Genomic DNA, 21,736 nt, shown 5'->3' with positions numbered 1-21,736 from the left:
GTTTCATCCTACCCCTCCCCAGACGGTACCTCTCCCCCCAAGGAAAGCACTAGGTCAGCTTCTGTCACCATCAGTTAGTTGTCTTCCATGGAAGGCCAATCTATAAAATGAGCTCCTTTGGTTGAAGTAGGTTGGGGGACTAGACCCCACCTAGCTAGTCCTCTGCTGGCTCCTACGTTTCTCCCCACTTCCCAATTCAGAATGTCTCAGACGCACTTGCCCCTCATTTGTTTGTTTATTTATATTGTGGTAAAATACATATGTACTGTATATATAGAACATAAAATTTACCATTTTAACCAGCTGTAAGTGTACCACATAGTGGCACTGAGCACATTCACAGTGTTACGCAGCCATCACCACTATCTATTTCCGAAGCTTTCTCATCACCCTGAAAGGAACTCTACCCGTTGAGTATACTCCCCATTCTCACCTCCCCTCAGCCCTCACAGCCTCTAATCTACTTTCTGTCTCTAGAATCTGCCTATTTGTGATATTTCATATAACTGGAATTACATAATATTTGTCCTTTCATGTCTAGCTTCTTTCACTTAGCATAATGTCCTCAAGGTTCACTCACGTTACAGGATGTGTCAGAATCTCTTTCCCTTTGACGGCTGAGTAACATTCCATCGTGTGGATATACCACATTTTGTTTATCCATTTGTTTGTTCTTGGACACTTGGGCTATTTCTCCGATGCGCTTTTTAAAAAAGATGTAATTCTTCCTTTTTACTTTCTTGATTTAGGTAATTTTATGTTTGGACAAAGACTGCATTTTTTAAAAATGGAAGGGGTTGAAACCAAGTAAGCCTTTAACAATTAGCATTGAATAGATTTAATAATACTGTTAAAAATGATTTTTCTCAAGATTGAGCACAGTCTCAGGCTATTTTTAGCATGGTATTATTTCACATCCTTACGTTGGAGTTCAGTCAGTTAAGAGTCAATCAACCAACATTTATTGAACATCGACTATGTACCAGGCATTGTTCTGGACACTAGGCATATAAGAGACTTTAGAGTTTAACTAATTCAACCCATCACTTCACAGGAAAAAAACTGAGGCACAGAGAGGGTTAAAAGATTCTTCTATGGTCATTCTACCACTAAATAGTAAAGCTGGATGCTTTCTAATCTCTCTCTTCGAATAGCAGCATTTGATAAATGCAAGTAGACTTGAATGGACATTCTATTCCCCAGGAGGCCACATCTGCCCTTTCTCCTCTGTTGTCTGTGGTGGTGTCAAACACGTCCACAAATCTGACACTTCCTTCAAAAGGTGGAGCCTAATTCTCCTCCCCTTGTATGGGCCGGACCTAATAACTCCTCCTTAAGGAAGTGAAAAAAGTTGGAGGTGACAGTGTATGATTTTGGAGACCAGGTCACAAAAGGCACTGTAGCTCCCTCTTGCTCTCTTTCTCTAGATTACTTGCTCTGCTGGAAGGTAACTGTCACCTGTGAGGATGCAAGCAGCTCATGGAGAGGCCCTCAGGGCAAGCAACTGAGGCCACTAGCCAAGAGCCTTATGAGTGAATCATCTTGGATGTGGGTCCTCCAACCCCAGGCAAGCCTTCAGATGACTCAGCTCAGGCCCACTGCTTGACTACAACCTCATGAGAGTCAGAACCACCCAACTAAACCAGTCCTAGAGTCCTGAGCCTCATATAATGGGTGAAATAACAAATGTTTGTTTTAAGATGCTGAATTTTGGGGCAATTTGTTATGTAGCAATAGAGAACTAATACACTCTCTTATTATCACTTTATATTCACTGCTACCCTCTCTGGACCTCCCTCCAGTATCCTATATTATAGTTTGTATTCTTGGGGCAATGACTGGCACATTTTTTTTAGCTCTGAAACTTTTGCTATGTTTATTCATTTAATAGCTTTATTGAGATATAATTCACATACCGTAAAATGAGCTGACACATTTTAAAAATTGCGGTAAAAACTTAAAGTTTATCATTTTAACCATTTTAAAGTGTACAATTCAGAGGCATTAAGCACATTCATGATGTTATGCAACCATCACCACTATCTAGTTCCAGAACTTTTTCACCACCCAAATGGAAACCCCATGCTCATGGCTGACACATTTTTAAAAGATAAATTTTTTTGTCCCCCAAATGTGGAACAATTATATAGTAACAATGAAAAACAATTGAGTAAACGAAACCCTTCTTTAAAGGTAATCAAATTTGGAAAGAGAGAACATTAAAACTCCTAACAACAACATATGAATCTGTTCATATTCTTGTACAGAATAAGACAATCTAATGAGATACCTTCTATGATGGATAAAAATCCCAAAAGTTTTACAAAAAGTTAGTCTAAAATTCCTTTTAAATCCATTGAGTGCAGAACATCCACAGTGAATGCAGCAATCAAGGGACTGGAATTGGGGACAGCTGCTGGGAGCACAGCAGGAAGCACAAATAGGCGTCATGGACTGATGGCCTCCAATCTTACAGCGTTAATGGTTACCTACAGCCCTGGCATTAGAAGGATCCAGAAGGAGCATGTGGGCTCAGTCCATAATATCTGCCACAAGCTTGGGAGTGAGAGGTAACAGCATTTTGGCCAGCTGTTTGCCAACCCAGGAGTAGGGTACAGGTTAGTAACAGGTGTCATTAGTTCTAGCACCACTTCCTACCAATCACCATAACTTCATACCAGTTAGTAGTGAACAGAAAATCCTGCTCTTGAACTGCAGGATGGCTCTACCAGAACCTATATCCTATTATCTGGTGGGTTTAGTTTTTAGTGTCCCATGAAGAATACAATTGAGGATTATTGGCAAAAGAATACCTTTGGTAGGCATATCCCCTCTCCCCCCGCCAAGAGGACGTTATGACTTTACTATGGCACATCCTATGACTGCCCAGATACACAGACCATGCTCCCACCCCAGGAGGGCAGCTCAGGACAGAAAAGCAGTGGTTGGAAGATATTTATATTACCCCTGAATCCAGCTCATTGGAGTAGCACCTTTCATGGTGTGAGACTTTCTTATTTACCCATTTGTCCATTCATTCACTTATGTTTGAAAAGTATATTGAGTGCCTTCTATGTACCAGGCACTAGTGATAAGCAGTGAATGAACAAGTGGAGCTAGTGCAAAAAAAGTTAAGTTTTTGCACATATTTCTCTGAGTTTGACACTCTTTGGAGCTAGTTTGGACTGATCTGCATTAGCAGGACGTTAGTGGGACTGAGAAAGGGCTGGCAGGTCCTTCTGTGCATCTTCTTTCCCCAACCCCAGAACCTCAACACAAGCAGTAAAACTGAGAGAATAAGAGAAATGTGCATGTGCCTCCTTTGCTTCACCCGGGCCCAGTATCCCAGATGCAGGCCACTTTATTTTTCAAACTGCCACTTTCATGATCCCAGGACAAGGTCATCCTTCCCAGGGCTTCTCCCCACTGCCAGGGAACAGCAGTGCAACTCAGTACATTATGAGACAAAGGTCGTGATAACAAACTCCACGCAACTAGAAAACACCTCCCCAAACAGACGACACAGATGCACGCATCGCCACCCAGGCCTCTTCATGTCCACCGTGAGCACGCTCACAGAGTCACCCTCCTCCACCTTCTCTGGGCAGGGCTCCAGCTTCAGCGTTAGGGGCAAAGGGCAGGCAGGGCTCAGCAGTGTCCCAAAAATTAGTGGTGCTCATGGCGGAGAGCAAAGCAGCGTTCCCAGGCACAGGACGCCTGAGTCAAAAGGAAGGGAAGGAAAAGAGCCACGGGGGTGGGGGGAGCAGGAGGGCTAGCCAAAATGAGCAATGGCTGGGAAAAAACTTGGGGATAAAATCACATTTCTTTATTTTAAAAACCAAAACCAAGAAGTAGGCATATTGCCATGCTGACCTTAACAATGAAATGGGCCTTATGCTCCGTGATGGGATGAGTGACGAGGTGAGGATGAAATGAGTGAGTGAGGGGTGAACCAAGGCGGGTTATTCACATGGAATGCCTGAACACGATCTCTCACAGACAGGGAGAACCCGTGGCCAACAGAACCATTAACAATTGTCTGCTCCCTTCATTGTTACAAAAAATGTGAGTGAGTCACTCCAATAAAACCCGGCTATTGGCAGAGGGAAATCTAACATCTGACTTGTGAGGCAAAAAGAGCCAGCTGCTCCAGCCTCCCGGACTCAATAACTTCCTATTTCAAGTCAAGTTCCAGCTGTCCCACAGCTCAGGAAAAAGGGGATGAACCCAGTCACCCTGTCCTCTAGACACATGCCCCAGCCAAGAGCAGGAGCGTTCCAGATTTTATCAGCTTCTTACATGCACTAGGGGCTGAAATTAGACACCCCGTGTGGTTTAGGAGCGAGAGAAGGGCCAGGTGAACCCAGGTTGGGAGAAGAAATATGACAAGAGTCACACAAGGAAAGGCCTGATGTCCAGCTTGCAACAGAGAGGTTTTCTCCTCCTGCAGGCTGCCTGAAATCCTACATCCAAGGGCCCCAGGCCCCAGTGCTCTTGGGGTCACAGCGGGGGTCCTGTGCCGGGAAGTACACGGGCACCGAGTGTTTGTGGTAGAACTGCAGACGGGAGAGGAGCTGCCGGACGACATGAGGATGTTCTCTTGACACGTCATGTCTTTCTTCTGGGTCCCGATCAATGTCAAAGAGCCATAAGGTCTTGGTCGGTGGGTCTGATGGGGGAATTGCAGAACCATTGTACTGAGATGGTGGAGGGAACCAGTAACCACACCCTGGCAAAGAGATACAACAGTTTACTGGGGGAGAAGCATTGTAGGCAGGTTCTGACTTTGAGGAAGGAGTCTGGGAGACAAGGCTGAGCCGGGTTGCGGGCAAAGACACATAAGAAAGATGCGGCCCTTGATGCCATGTCTAGATCTGTCTCAGACTCCGACTTCTAGAGCTTTAACTAGACTTGTCTCACTGCTTTCAACTGGGGGCATCCAGGAATGTGCATGCATGTATGCGGGGGTGAGGATTTTTAGCTGTCACAATGACTTGGGGGGTGCTACTAGCATTCAGTGGTCATGGGCCAGGGATGCTAAAATGTCTTGCAACACATGGGACAGCCCCAACCAACAAAGAATTGTCTTGCTGCAGATGCCAAGAACGTCCTCATTATAAACATTAACTGCATTGTAGTCTTAACCGTCATACAACATACTTAAAAAGTATTTAAAAGATGTTACTTTTAGAGAATGTGTTCAGAGGAAGCAACTCCTCCCCCAGTGGCACCATTGGTTGAGGACGTAGCTTTCACAGATTCTCTTCACTAGCTAGACGTGCCGTGCTGATAGCCACACATATCTGAAATCCTTAGTTTCCATGAAGCATTAGAGTGGCATTGCTTCCGGTCACCCCTCCCTACCATTAATTCTCAATTTTTGTTCGGTCAGGACCAGTAGATTACACGACTCCTCCTCATTCAGCTGCCTCAATCCGCAGCCCTGGGGATACGCTTTGCAAAAGGTAGCTGGTGTTTGCTATGTTCTCCTTGCTGTTCTGTAGGAAATGCTAGGCAGCCTACCTGGGTAGCCAGTGAGGAGTTTCCAGTTCTTGTGTCTGATTGCAGCATGGATAGATGTGTTGAAGGTCGAATATTCTGGAAGAAAAGAATCATGCTTTGCCGGAGCCATGCTTCTCCCAGGACCTGGGAAGAAATGGTTTGGAAGAATTAGATCACTATTATTGGCATGTGTTGTTATAAATTAATATCTTATATCCTTCTTGCAGAATAGTAGCTTTTATTCAATGCTGGAGAGTAAATGTGTATCCTGCCACAGAAATGAATCTTCTATTAAATATTAATCGTAAGCTACAGTTACACTAAAGGTCAGCCATAAACCACCACAAATATACAGGAAATCCCAGAGAAATTGGAACATTAATTTATCCTTAAAAATCACTATGTTCTGCCAACGTACAGCTGGCCACATACAGATCAGTGTTGTGTCACAGCACAGTGGGTTGTTTTTTGTGTGTTTTGTTTTTGCTGTTAAATGATTTAATTAAATAAGTACATATTCTGTGTATATGTACACCTATGTAGATAATATAATACATTATAAAATGTCTGTTTTAATGGAGTCTATCTCTAGCTATGAGAGTTCAAGCATGCCATGATAAATAGTACATATATTTATTTTTTTTAACTATACTTATGAAATCTAAAAGTAAGTGAACAATGCTCACTTAACTATTCAGACAGGATAATTATGGGTGTAAGAATGAATTTGCTATACAAATTATGGGTTGGTATCATGGATTACATTAATTTATCACCTTGAGGTCTTATATTAATTGATCATCAGGTTTTTGATGGCAGCAATTAATAAAACCTGCCCCTCTTCCCCTCTTGAGTCTGGAACCAGTTGAGAGGTGAGGCCAGACAGATGGAGCTGAAAATATTGCTTCTGTTACTGATAAAGTTGATTGGAGAGAGCATAGCTTCAGATCTAAGGCAGAGGCCTTGCTCATAACCGACCCTTGACTTAGAAAGACTAAGCCACCGATCCCTGACCTTGCTGGACACCCCCTGGGCTCCCTCAGAGCGCATAGCTGAGAGCAGACCAGAGGCTTACACATATCCTGAGGACAGGCTGGCTCCGAAATCAGACAGACGAAAGGGTCTGAGTATGCTCATTTCTGTCTTTTGGATGCCTTCCTCCCTCGCCTGCTCATGGGGAGGAGTGAATAAGGCGCAGCGAGAGAGACCTGAGTTCTGCTCTAGATGAAGACCCTGGGGGATCCATGAGGGCAAGGAATGGAGGTCCCCCACCACACTCCTCCCTGTGCCAGTTTAAAAGCCTCAACTTTCGGCCTAACTGTATGATATTTAGTCTAAGTCCACATTTTTCAAGTATGGTCACAGCAACCACCTTGCGTGCACTCCCAAAGGCTGCCAGACTCCCTGCCCAATAACCAACAGCCATAGCGAGCGACAGTCTGTAAAAGTGTTCTCCACCACGTGCTTAGCCCATCCGCTGTCTTCTCTTTACAAAGGACTCGCAGAATGCCCTTTCCCCGCCAGAGGGGACTTCCGTGCTGCTTAGGGATTAATGCAGGAAGCACTGTCAGTGGTGGAAAAGGCAGCGTCCCATTCTTTTGTCACTCTTGTGGAAATGACCCTGGAGAGACAGACTGGAGACTGAGCCAATAAACACTGATGGTTTCAGACTTTCGGTCTTAACAATCATGTACCAACAAATCATTAGCACCAAAGAGGAAATCTTTTCGGTTCTTGTTTTTCTGTTTGCTGGTGGCCATTTTGGCTCCAGTACAAACGGACGCTCCTAGTGATTGACGGACAGGAGGACGTCTCTCACAGGACGTACGTGCTCCATCTACAGCCTGGTAGGACTGTCACTTAATCCTCACAAGTCTGTAGAAAGGCCACGTTTTGATACCAAACAATGTTACACAAAACAAGGATGCTTTGTGAACATAAAAAATGGAAATTTAGCTATCTCAACTAAACTTATATTTACATAAATTTTTTCTTAAAACAAACAGGAACATAAAATACCTAAATAATAAATAAGTTGAAGACTAAAGGATGATACTGTTATCTCAACACTCTTTTTTTCATGTTGAGGAATTAAACAAAGAGAAATTTACAGAGAATAACGACTGACACTCTGTGAACTGTCACCCAGAATGAACAGATGGTAACGTTTTGTCCTATTCACTTTCTTAAAAAAATAAAAGAAACAGGACAATGAGGATGAAGTGACAGTCTCCTTTGTCCCCATCCTCAATCCAGTCCCTTCACCCACTTCCCCTCGAGGCTGCCACCATCATGGCTTCAGTGTACGGAGTTTCCTTCAGCCATTTTAAAATACAGTAACATATATATGTGTCAAGGAATAATACACAGTACTGTTTTATACTTTAAAAATGTGCACGTGTGTGTTATGCTACACATATTCTGCAAGCTGCTTTTCCATCCACTACAGTATTTTTAGAGCTCTGTGATAATAAATGTATAGATGTTTCTTTTAAGCGTTTAATATTTCACTACATAAAAATACCTCATTATATTTATCCATTCCCCTACTGATGGGCATTTAGGCTGTTTTAATGTTTTTTTGCTATTATAAGCTATGCTGCAGTGAACGTGGTTGTGCGCATCTCCTTGTGCACACGTGCAAGAGTTTCTCTAGGGTATGTGTCTGGAAGTAGAACCGTCCAGCTGCAAGGTGCACACACTTCCAACTTTACAACACATACTCATTGGCCCACCTACCAATAATCTCCCTATTTCTCCATATCCTATACCTGATACTTTCAGACATAACAAGCTTTGAAACAATTAACAATTTAACACTTTTTTTTTCCTGAGGCAGATTGGCCCTGAGCTAACATCTGTGCCCATCTTCCTCTATTTTGTACGTGGGACACTGCCACCACATGGCTGCTGACAAGTGGTGTAGGTCCATGATTGGGAAATGAACCTGGGCCGCCAAGGTGGAGCACACTGAACTTAACCACTAGGCCATGGGGCTGGCCCAAATTTAACAATTTTTAAATAACATCCTTAGAGAAAAGTGTGTAAATCACCCTTGATGAACAGTGGACTCTCCCCTGTAAACACCAGCCCACTCAAGAATAATATTACTAGGACTTCAGAAACCCATGTCGGCAGCCTCCAGTTACCCTCCTCCCCTCGCAGACGTAACTGCCATCCTAACTTTAAACAGGAGAGATTTTTTTGCCTGCTTCTTAACTTTGTATCAATGGAAACCACACAGCACGTCCTTTTATTTCTGGCTAATTCTGATCAACATAATGTTTGTGAGATTCACCCTTGGTGTTGAGGTTCAGTCTGTTACCAGCATGTCTTTCATTTTCATCGCTAAATAGTATTCCATTGTATGAAAATTCTCACATTTAGATTTAGAACCTACCAGCAATTGATTTCTGTGTATGAAGTGAGGTAGAAATCAAGATTCATTTTTAAAATATGTCTATTAACTGACCAGGCACCATTTATTGACAAGACTGTTCTTTTCCACTCATCTGCAGTGACACCTTTGTCAAAAATCCTATTTCCGTATGTGGTGAGTCTGTCTCTAGAGCAGCACGTTCCAACAGAACTTTCCGCAGTGATGAAAATGTTGTAATCTGCGCTGTCCAATGCAGCAGCCACCAGCCACATGTGGCTACTGAACACGTGAAATGTGGCTAGTGCAACTGCAGAACTGAGTTTTTAATTTAATTTAATTTTAATTAATTTTAAACTTAAATTGCCACACGCGGCTAATGGCTACTACACTGGCCAGCCTGGCTCTAGAGTTTCTATTCTGTTCACTGGTCTACTTGTCTATCCTTGTACTAATACCACACTGTCTTAATTACTGTAGATTTATAGTAACTTTTTCTATCTAATTGTGTAAGTCCTCAATTTTGTTGTTCTTCAGGATTTATTTAATCATTATTGGCCTTTTGCACTTTCAATACACATTTTCAGATCAGCTTGTCAAGGTTCAAAAAATAGCTGCTGGGATACTGATTAGGATAGTAGTGACTCCTGGGATCAATTTGGGAGTACTGGTGCCTTAAAATATTGAGGCCCACCAGTCATGAGTATGGTGGATCCCAACATTTATTCAGGTTTTTAAAATTTTTTTCTTAACAACGTTTTATGATTTTCTGTGTAGAGGTCTTACACCTTTTCTTAGGTTTATTCTTAGTTGGTTGATCTTTTTTGAAGCTATTATAAATGAGATTTTAAAATCTATTTCATATTCTGAATGTTTGTTGCTAGTATAGAAAAATGTAATTGACTTTTTGACATATTGACCTTTCATCCTGTAACTTTGCTAAATTGCTAAATGTTCCATTCTCACCTGAAAAGAGCACATATTCTTAAGTTGTTGGGTGCAGTGACCTCTGTATCATGTATGTCACAGTGTGCTCACAGTGAAAACCCCCTCTTCATCTCTGATAATGTTTTTCCCCGTTAAGTGTACTTTGTCTGATGTGCAAGCCCCTCAGTAGTAGCTGTCATCGTTGTTGCTAGTGTTTGCACAGTACATCTTTTTCCATCTATCGTCAACACAGTATGAGGCTCATATGCTGTAATACGAAGAAGTATATAAAACAGGGTGTGGTGGGCACGGTAACACTCCCTAAAGATGGCCATGCCTAATCACCCTGGAACCTAGGACTACGTTACCATACGTGGCAAAACAGACTCTGCAGATACGATTGGGGTAAGGACGTTGAGATGTGGAGATTACCCCACATTATCTGGGTGGGCCCAATCTAATCACATGAGTCCATAAAAGCACAGACTATTACGTGACTGTGGCCAGAGGGAGATGTGGCCACAGAAGAAGAGTCAGAGAGATGCAAAGTTGCTGGGTTTGAAGATGGAAGAAGGCGGCCTGAGCTAAGGAATGAGGGCAGTCACTAGAAGCTGGGAAAGGCAAGGAAATGGGTTCTCTCTTAGACCTCCAGAGGGGAACACAGCACTGCTGGCACCTTAGGCTTAGCCCTGTGAGACTGTGTCGGACTTTTGACCTATAGAACTAGAAGATAATACATCTGTGTCATTTTAAGCCACTAAGTTTACGGTAATTTGTTATAGCAGCAACTGAAAGCTAATAAACAGGGGCTCTGTGCATTTGCAATCTTACAAATTAAGTAGGAAGATACTACATATGAAACGGTTAAGTAACAACATGAGGCAGAACATGATTAAGGTCAAACAGTAAATATTATAAAAGGTCATGGTAGGAAGAGGTTGATAAAGGCTGAAGCACAGAGGAAAGACTTATGAAGAAGCAGGACTTCAGGTAAGACTTAAAAGATGCATTTCTTCGTTATTCACCACTCCACCCCACCCCTCTTCTAGTGTAAAAAAATTTAGGGTATGGCCTAACTTCGACTCATCTCTATAACCCAAAGCCTAACCCAGTGCCTTGGCACATAATGATAAGCACTTGACAATGCTTACTGAAACAATGGATGACTAAACATTGGATAAACAAAAGGTGAAGAAGGGAATTTTAAACTGAAGATTGAGAGAAGCAGTCTCAATAATCTAGTGCATTTGAAGGACGGTGATGTAACTGCTGTTGGAGGGTTAGGTGAGATCATTGGATATATGGGGTGAAACAACTTGGAGTGCTAAATACTAGGCTGAGGAATTGCCGCTTTTCCTTGTCATCAATAGGGAGACACAAGGGGAATTTAATATGTTTTTTAAGATTGAAGTATTTTTTCTAACAGCTTTATTAAGATATAATCACACATGATACAATTCACTCCTTTAGAGTGTAAAATTTAATGGTTTTTAGCATATTCATAGAGTTGTGCAATCATCACAATAAATTTTATGCCATTTCTTTACATCATTTTACACCTGCACCATTAGCAGTCATTTCCCATTTCATCCTACACTCTCTAGCCCTAGGCAACCCTTAAGCTACTTTCTGTTTCTTTGGATTTACCTATTCTGGACATTTCCTATAAATGGAATCATACAATATGTGGCATCTTTAACTCAGCATAATGTTTTCAAAGTTCATCCATACTGTAACATGTGGCAGTACTTCATTCCTTTTATGGCTGACTAATATTCCATTGTATAGATATATCAATTTTATTTACCCATTCAGCAGTTGATGGACATTTGGTGTTTCCACTTTTTGGCTATTATGTATAATGCTGCTTTGAACATAGTGTCTTATTCTTATGCCAGTATCACATTATCTTGATTACTATAGCTTTCTAGTTAGTTTTGAAATCAGGAAGTATTGAGTCTTTCATGTAGTTTTTTTTCCCTCCAAGATTGCTTTGGCTACTCTTGGTCTCTCAAATTTCCTTACGAATTTGAAGATCAGCTTATCAATTTCTGCAAAGAAGCCAGCTGCAATTTTGTTAGGGATTGCATTAAACCTTTGGATAAATTTGGGGAGTACTGCCATTTTATCAGTATTCAGTCTTACTACAAACATGGGATGTCTCTCCATTTATTTAGGTCTTCTTTAAGTTCTCTGAACAATGTTTTGTAGTTTTCAAAATATAGCTTTTGCAAATGGGACTGTTTTCTTAATTCCGCATTTGGCTGGTTCACTGCTACTGTGTAGAAATAAAACTGATTTTGGTATATTGCTCTTATACAAACTTGCTGAACTTGTTTATTAGTTCTAATAGTTTTTTAGTTGCCTCTAGGTTTTTTAATATACAAGGTCACGTCATCTACAAATAGAGATAGTTTTACTTCTGTCATGCCAATTTGGATGTCTTTTATTTCCTTTTCTTGCCTAACTGCCTTGTTAGAATCTCCAATATAATGCTGAAACAAATGCTGAGAGCAGACATCCTTGTCTTTTTCTGATCTTTGGGGGAAAGAATTCAATCTTTCAGCATTAGGCATGACGCTAGCTGTGGGTTTTGTAGATACCCTTTATCAGGCCGAGGAAGTCCTCTTCCGTTCCTAGTTTGAGTGCTTTCATGATGAAGATGTGTTGAATTTTGTCAAAAGCTTTTTCTACATCTCTTGTGATTACCATGTCCTTTCTTCTATTGATATGTGTGTATTACATTAATTGATTTTTGGATGTTAAACCAACCTTACATTTCTGGGATAAATTCCACTTGGTCATGGTGTATAACCCTTTTTTATAGTTTGCTGAATTCATTTGCTAGTACTGTGTTGAGGATTTTTGTGTCTATATACATAACAGGTATTGAATTATTAAATTGGTGTTTTCATTATTAAACTGACAGTGTATTAGACAGACTGCTGAGATGAGAGACAGGTGGTGGCGATTACTTAGAATGTTAACAACTTTCAGAATTTCTCTGACAGAGTTGGACTAGATCGAGATTTAAAGAATATTTATTGTTTAACAACTATGTGGTAAGAAAGCACTGTGTTCTGAAATTCTGTGACATGAAATGATAAGCAAAGAGATATCTAAGAGAAGTTCTGAAGGTACAGATCTAAGCTATTTAGTGACTAAAAGTTATAAAAAATAAAATTCCATGGTTTCAAGTTTGTTGATTGGGAGAATATTATTGATGTTGGCAGAATAGAGATGTTGGAGCAGGAAATAGGGGTGATAATATGATTCTGGAGTCAGGCATACTGACTTTGAAGAATTAATATGAACTTAAGGTACAAATATCCACTACATGTGAAAGCTAAGGTATGGGACCCTATGTGAGAGACTGAAGGCACCCAGTGATTTGGGCACCATCTGCAATGCAATGATCACTGAGCTCTAGAAATGGGTTAGTTGTGTGGACAGTGAAGCAAGGGAAAAGCAGAAGCCCATGGACAGAATACTGAGCACCAAAGGAAAACTGTGACCAGACGAGGCAGAAAAGAAGAAAACCATATGAGGAAGAAAACGAGTCCAACAGGACATCACAAAAGTCAAGAGAGCAGAAGGTTTCAGACTGTGAATCAAAAGTGCCAAATATTCCATCCGTCAGCTTAATGAATGAGAAAAGGGCAGTGGATTTGTTAACCTCTGGGCAGAAACTAGGGGGTTCAGAGAGACACATAAACAAATCAATCTTTCTCTTTTCCTTCTGAGCTAAAAGCCACCTCTGAGATAATAAAGCTTTCTGGTGAGACAGAAATACTCAGTTATAAGATAGATTAGTCAGGTATCTTGATTTTGGATGTAGAAAAGGAGATTAGCAAAAAATTTTAGGGCAAATGAAGGAAATCACTATCTTACATAATGTGTAGCAAACGTACAGAGCTCCTTATCTGAGCAACCTCTGGAAATCTGAAGGAGTTTGAGCTTCCAGAAGGAGGTGGACCAATGGTTTCAGTGGAGAACTGTGTGTTCCAGAGCCAGAGGGGTACGAGGAATACCTTGGGAGATGTCTTTAGATGAGACGGTGAGCTAGTGGGCAGCGATCCAGGTTCCCCATCTCCATTTCAATCAGCTCAGTTTAACAGAATAATCAGTAGTATTTGCTAAATATATTGTATTTCTCTACACTTTTATTTGAAAAAAGGGTCTGTGGCTAAAATGTAATTTAAAAGACACTAATTAGTGATAGTGATGGATTCACCAAATGGGGAAGGGACTGTGGGATGCCCAGGGATACTTCTGATCTTCTGGTGTTCATGAAACGCAATCTTGCCCTTTCTGTACAATGCATCCTCCTGACCCTTTGGAAACTACTATCTAACACAATCTATGATTGTATTTTATAAAATACATTAATTTCCCTATGTAATTTATATGTTTATTGTATATAAGTTGGAAAACACAAAAATGTATGAAAAGGAAAATTAGAATTTCCTGTAAATTTATTAGCTGCTGTTAACATTCTGGTGTATAATCCTTGAGACTTTTAACCACACAAGGCTTAAACAAAATAAACACATTAGCTGACTTGCAAATAAGAAGAGGAAAGTTCATAGAAAACACAGTTTTTGTGCCTAGAGAAAACTGAGCAGGGCAGTGAGGAGTCCCCAGCATCAGTGCAGGGGTGAACGGATGCTCTGGGTCACTTCCTCTCTGGAACGTTGTTCAAGCAGGATGAGTGAGGTGTGGCTGGAGAACGGGCCCATAAAGAGTTTATGCTGTGACCCTGAAGGAAAGCACTGCTAGAGATGGTAATGAGGACCAGGAGGATGAGGAAAGGGCTCTGTGATTGAAGTGGAGCCCTGCCTCCCCTCTCCCAGAAGCCCACAGTGCACAGTAGTACAGAGCAGGCACTCACGGAGCCAGACTGCTTAGGTTCAAATCTTAGCCCCAGCATTCACTGGCTGTGTGACTCAGATGTTAGCTGACCTCCCCAGGCCTAGATTTCCTCATCTGTAAAATGAAGATAATATTATTTATTTCACAGGATGGCTGTGGGGCCTAAATGTGATGACACATTGAAAATGTTTATTAGCACTAGTTCCAGCCTATAGTAAGTGCACAATAAACGTTTTTATGACCAATTGTGCAACTTTGGGCAACTTTCTAAAGGTCCCATGCCTCAATATACTATCTATAAGGTTAGTATAACTATAGCAAGTGAGAAAAGATATATATAGTGCTTAGCACAGTGTCTGGTATACTGTGAGACTACTGGCAAAATTGTCAATATTAAAGTCAACACCAGCTAATACTTATAAGCACTTACTACATGCTTATAAACATACAACACTGTTAAGTGTTCTATGTAATCGTTGCTCATGCAGTCCTTGCAAGAGCTCCATGAAATAGGTAATAATGTCTGCCAGTAACTGTCACTGAATGCTAGCCATTATCAGGGTTATACAGGTTTTTTTGTTTTATATCATTTTAATGAAGACCTTACAAAGAGGAGAAAAGTAGGCAGAGGTCATTATTATATCAGAAAACAAAACAGAACAAAACAGACCACGTCTCTGGTCTAGGTTTGGAGAGGACCTATATTTGCTCCCCCAGTCATGTCCCAGAGTTTGAACAGGGTTAGGGGGAGAAAGCATTAATGTAGTGGAAGCTTTAATTTGCTGCTTTTAGGGTTTAGTCCCTTTTCTGCCCTATTAGTGGTCTGACATTCATTTCCACTAGGCCCTTTTTGGTTTTCATCACTTTCATAATTTATAAAGATCAGTTTAAAATTTTATTCTACCTCAAATGACCCATTTATTCTTCCTGCTGGTGTGAGGCCATCTTCATATTCAATGGCGTATGGATATTTGCTTACAGCAAAACTTTCTCACTTGGGTTAAGTGGGGAAACCCCCCGGCTTTTCCAGATATTTGTTGGTCAAGGTATTTCCTAATATGGAATCCTGTCAGACATGTTTTTTAATGAACAGGTAAGACTTAGGTTTAATTAGCAGAACTACCTTCAACTTTTGTGCCTAAGCTACAAGTTCTTCAAAGTAGCTCGTTCGTTAGTTTATTATGTGAGTCAAATGTGCCTCTTACAGTTTATTTAAACTAAAGTTTTATTTACACTAAACATTTGATTGGCTGACCATTTCTTCATGGCTCAACCCCAAAAAAGTTCAAAGGATCCCAAATTCAAAGTGAAGTTCAAGTCACTAAGGTTGTTATTGTGCCAGCTAGTCTGAGCCCCACTGCCCACAGCCTGCGCGGCCCCCAGATCAGAGCGCATTTGGGCTACATCTGGACAGATGCGCTTGGTGCACATGTGGATCAAATCTCTAGTCTGCTCAGGGTTTTACGTGTTCTGGAAACTGTGGGCTCAGGGTATGGCTGCCTCTCATCTTGCTGTGTGGCAAGGACTACACACTCTGATGCAAATGTGTTCACTGTCGTCTCGAGTCTTGTTTTTAAAAATCATTCTGGATCTAAGAAGTTTTTAGTTAAAATTAGTTCCCCCAAAACACTAGCTGAAACCCCCACACTCTGAACTGATGCTTTACTGACTCTCTTTGCTTAATTTTCAGAGATGAAAAAGCCCCTAGCAGAACTGGATTTACAGGACTGTTAGGAATTTCACAGAAGCATTCACTATGCACTACTCTCAAGTTCTGAAAAGGAACTCAGAGAAACCACTGTGCATTTTAGTAGCCTTTCCAACAATCTTTCTATTATCTTATTAAGTCATTTAACCACTCTGAATTTCTGTTTCCTTTTATGTAAAACAAGGATAAAAATAATGCCTACTTCACAGGATGACTGTCAGGATGAAATGAAATCCTACAGGTGGTGACTGTTCTGTGCATCATAAGTATGAAAATCTCAGTTATAGGTCTCTTGAATTGCCACAGCAGTTGCCATAGGACTGGGTACACACATAAACTGACTGACCAACTGAAAGGGATCATTTCAGTTTAGGTTGAACCTACGGCCTTTGATTGATAGCCATCAAAATCAAGGTGTGATCAGCTGCCCGACCCTGTTAACAACTGTGAGATCTGAACCAGCTGCCAAGGGAACAAGGTATTATTAGAAAATTATAGGAAACGGGGAGATATTAGTCAAAGGGACAAAATTTCAGTTATGCAAGATGGGTAAGTTCTAGAGATCTACTTTACAGCATGGTGCCCATGGTTAACAATACTGTATTGTGCCCTTAAAAATTTGCTAAGAGGGTAGATCTTATGTTAAGGGTTCTTATCACACACAAACACACACAAGAAAATAATAATAAATAAATGGGACAGGAGGAAACTTTGGGAGGTAATAGATAGGTTTACAGTTTGGTGATGGTTTCACAGATGTATACTTGTCTCAAAACTCATCAAGTTGTATATATTAAATATGTATAGCCTTTTTATGTCAATCATACCTTAACAGAGAGTGATGTCAGCATCATGGTGGAGTGAGTTGTTCCCTTTGTCTTTCCCCTCTAAGTTACAGTAAATGGACATTCATTAACCAGCAGAGGATTCCCTGCACAGCACAAAAGGATGTCTTAGAGATCCATGCAGCTGTGCATCTGAAAGTGAGTGCAGATGGATCCCCAGGAGGCAGTGGAACTAGGTGAGCGCACCCCCTCACTCATGGCAGTGAGCCAGGTCATGGATCCTCATACAGCAGCTGGTATGACTGTAAGAGGAGGTAGGGACAGCTAGGACCATGCGAATGCTTTTGGAGTCGTAGCCCAGCCAGTGGGAGTGCCCACTGGGCCACAGCAGCCCCACCTATGGGAATGCTCCCCACTGGATGGTGGCTCAGCCCCTGCAAAGGCGCCCCCCCACCAAGCACATAGCAGATAAGAACGTGCCCTGCCCACTTAGAAGGTGCCCTGCTCATGGAGCACAGCAGCCCATGGGACCCAGCAAGCGGTGACTCAGCCCTCGTGTAGGCACTCCTTCCACCTAGTGCAGTGCAAACAATAAGGTGCTCCACTCACTCAGAAGGCACCCTGCCCATGGAGCACAGCAGCCTGTGGAACCCACTGAGTGGCAGCTCAGCCCCCACACAGGCACCTCTCCCACCTAGTGCAGCATCTCAGCTGGTCCCCTGCCATGCAGAGTGGACTCACCTGTGTGAGAGTGACTCACTTGCCAAGCACAGAGGCCCTGTCTATGGCACACAACCCACCCGCCCAGCACAGTAGCCCTGTCCATGTGAGCACAACTGGCAGAGTGGCTGCAGCCAGCCTGCACAAACACAGAGCAGCCCTACCTGCACAAGTTCCAGCAGATGGGTCAGGATCAGAAAACACAGCCCCTGCTCGTCCCCAGTGGTGACAGGTGGAATCTGTGACCTGATACTACCACAAATGCAATGGCAAAGGATCAATTCATCAAACACCATGAAGAACTACATTAACACTTCAGAGCAGAAGGAAAATGACAAGTCTCCAGAAACCAATCTGGAAGTCACAATAATTTACAATCTAAATGACAGAGAATTCAAAATAGTTGTCATAAAGAAACTCAATGAGTTACAAGAAAACTCAGAAAGACAGTTCAATGAACTCAGGAATAAAATTAATGAGCAGAAGGAATACTTCACCAAAGAGATTGAAGCTCAAAAAAAAAAAAAAAAAACCCAAACAGAAATTCTAGAGATAAAGAACACAACTAAAGAGATAAAAAATAATCTAGAAACCATAAAAAACAAAACAAAACAAAAAACAGAGCTGATGTTATGGAGGACAGAATTAGTGATTTAGAGGACAGAGATATAGAAATGCTTTAGGTGGAGGAGGGGAGGGAACTAAGATTTTTAAAAAATGAAGAAATTCTTTGAGAACTATCCAACTCAATTAGGAAAAGCAACATAAGGATTATGGGTATTCCAGAGGGAAAAAAGAGGGAGGAAGGAGAAGAGAGCTTGTTCAAAGAAATAATAGCTGAGAACTTCCCAAATCTGGGGAAGGAACTGGACTTACAAGGACATGAAGCTAATAGAATGGCTAATTACATCAATGGAAAAAGACCTTTTCCAAGGCATATAATATTAAAATGGGCAAAAGTCAATGACAAATAAAAAATATTAAGGGCAGCAAGGCAGAAGAAAATAACCTACAAAAGAACTCCTATCAGGCTTTCAGTGGATTTCTCAGCAGAAACTTTACAGGCTAGGAGAGAATGGAATGATATATTCAAAATACTGAAAGACAAAAACTTTCAGCAAAGAATTCTCTATCCAGTGAAACTATCCTTCAGATACAATGGAGAAATAAAAGCTTTCCCAGATAAACAAAAGCTGAGGGAGTTCATCACCACTAGGTCTCCCTTACAAGAAATGTTGAAAGGAGCCCTCCCCTATAAACTAAAAAGCAAAGGTTTACAAAACCTTGAGCAAGGAGATAAATAGACAGATGGAATCAGAAAATTACAGGTCTTTATCAGAATAGGCTAGTAAACAATTATAATATAAAAGATAATCAAAAAATAACTATAAGCATCAAAAATAACTATAAACACTTCAGTTTAGTCACAAACTCACAACACAAACAGGAATAATTTGTGACAACAATAACTCAGAAGGGGAAGAGGCAAGGGATGGAACCTGCTTAGGCTAATGGAGATAAGAGGCTATCGAAAAGGGACTGTCTCATCTATGAGATCTTTTATACAAACTTCATTGTAACCACCAAACGAAAAATCAGAGCAAAGCCACAAATCATAAATAAATAGAAAACCAAGAAAACCATCACAGAAAACCACCAAACCAAAATGGTAGTCAGAAATACAAGGGAAAAGAAACAATGGAAATATAGAACAACTGGAAAGCAAGAGGTAAAATGGCAGCATTAAGCCCTCAAAAATCAATAATTACTCTAAATGGATTGAATTCTCCAATTAAAAGACACAGAGTGGCTGGATGGACTAAAAAACAAGACCCAACAATATGCTGCCTCCAGGAAACACATCTCAGCTCTAAAGACAAACATAGGCTCAGAGTGAAGGGATGGAAGAAGATAATCCAAGCTAATGGCAAGCAAAAGAAAGCAGGTGTTGCCATACTTATATCAGACAAAGCAGACTTCAAGATAAAAAAGATAATAAGAGACAAAGGGGGCAGTATAGAATGGTAAAAGGGACATTCCACCAAGAGGACATAACACTTATGAATATATATGCACCCAAAACAGGAGCACCAAAGTATATAAAGCAACTATTAATAGACCTAAAGGGAGAAACTGACAGCAACATAACAATAGTAGGGGATCTCAACATGCCACTTACATCAATGGATAGATCATCCAGACAGAAAGTCAACAGGGAAACAGTGGCCTTAAATGAAATGCCAGACCAGATGGACTTAACAGATATATATAGAACATTCTGTCCCAAAACAGAATACACATTCTTCTCTAGTACACATGGAACATTCTCAAAGATAGACCATATGTTGGGAAACAAAGCAAGCCTCAATAAATTTAAGAAGATTGAAATATTATCAAGCATCTTTTCTGACCACAATGCTATGAAACTAGAAGTCAACTACAAGAAAAAGGCTGGAAAAGTCAAAAATATGTGGAAACTAAACAACATGCTACTGAACAACCATTGGATCACTGAAGAAATCAAAGGAGAAATAAAAAAATACCAGGAGACAAGTGAAAATGAAAACATAGCACACCGACTTTTATGGGATGCAGCAAGAGAGGTGATAAGAGGGAAATTCATAGCAATACAAGCTTACTTCAACAAACAAGAAAAATCTCAAATATGTAATCTTAAATTACACCTAACAGAACTAGAAAAAGAAGAACAAACAAAGCCCAAAGTCAGCAGAAGGAGGGAAATAATAAAAATTAGAGCAGAAATAAATGAAATAGAGACTTAAAAATAGTAGAAAGGATCAAAGAAGCTAAGAGCTGCGTCTTCAAGAAGATAAACAAAACTGACAAATCCTTACCCACACTCAATAAGAAAAATAGAGAGAAGGCCCAAAAAAAATTAAAAAATGAAAGTGGAGAAATTACAACAGATACCACAGAAATAAAAAGGATCCTAAGAGAATACTATGAAAAAGTATATGCCAACAAATTGGATAACCTAGAAGAAATGGATAAATTCTTAGACTCATACATCGTCCTAAATTGAATCAAGAAGAAATAGAGAATCTGAACAGATCAATCACAAGAGATTGAAACAGAAATCAAAAACCTCCCAAAAAACAAAGTCCAGGCTTCTCTAGAGAATTCTACCATTCATAAAAGATTTAATATCTATCTTCTCAAACTATTCAAAAAAAGCTGAAATGCTTCCTAACTCATTCTATGAGACCAACATTACCCTGATACCAAAAGCAGACAAGGAGAACACAAGGAAGGAAAATTACAGGCCAATATCACCAATGAACACAGATGCAAAAATTCTCAACAACATATTGGCAAATCGAATGTAGCAATACATTAAAAGGATCATACACCATGATCAAGTGGGATTTATACCAGGGATGCAGGGATGGTTCAATATCCACAAATCAATCAATGTGATGCACTACATTAACAAAATGAGGAAGAAAAACCACATATCATCTCCATAGATGCAGAGAGAGCATTTGACAAGATCCAACCTCCATTTATGATAAAAATTCTCAATAAAATGGGTATGGAAGGAAACTACCTTAACACAATAAAGGCCGCATATGGCAAACCCACACCCAACATCATACTCAATGGGGAAAAACTGAAAGCTCAACCCTCTGAGAAGAGGAACAAGACAAGCGTGCCCACTCTTGTTACTCCTATTCAACATAGTCCTGTTGGCTTTGGCTAGAGCAATTAGGAAAGAAAAAGAAATAAAAGGTATCCAAATTGGAAAGGGAGAAGTGAAACTCCTGTTGTTTGTGGATGACATGATTCTATATACCGAAAACCCTAAATAATCTACCGAAAACTATT

The 21,736-nt window shown here is 40.7% G+C and overlaps 1 protein-coding gene across 1 annotated transcript in view; it reads right to left on the bottom strand.

The window, feature by feature from the left end:
- Window positions 1-1,846: 1,846 nt before the first annotated feature.
- The window catches only part of ARSB (arylsulfatase B), a 167,307-nt gene continuing 147,417 nt past the window's right edge, over window positions 1,847-21,736 (bottom strand). The window contains exons 7-8 of the mRNA XM_023618116.2: window positions 5,524-5,646; window positions 1,847-4,729 (exon numbers count right to left, since the gene is read on the bottom strand). Coding sequence (XP_023473884.1) covers window positions 4,464-4,729; window positions 5,524-5,646 — 389 coding nt within the window. The 3' untranslated portion in view covers window positions 1,847-4,463. The remainder of the gene's footprint in view (window positions 4,730-5,523; window positions 5,647-21,736) is intronic.

The sequence above is a fragment of the Equus caballus genome, chromosome 14, assembly GCF_041296265.1.
Source record: "Equus caballus isolate H_3958 breed thoroughbred chromosome 14, TB-T2T, whole genome shotgun sequence".
Taxonomy (NCBI): Eukaryota; Metazoa; Chordata; class Mammalia; order Perissodactyla; family Equidae; genus Equus; species Equus caballus.
The sequence above is the reverse complement of the archived record's forward strand: the minus strand, read 5'-3'. Positions and strand labels throughout refer to the sequence as shown.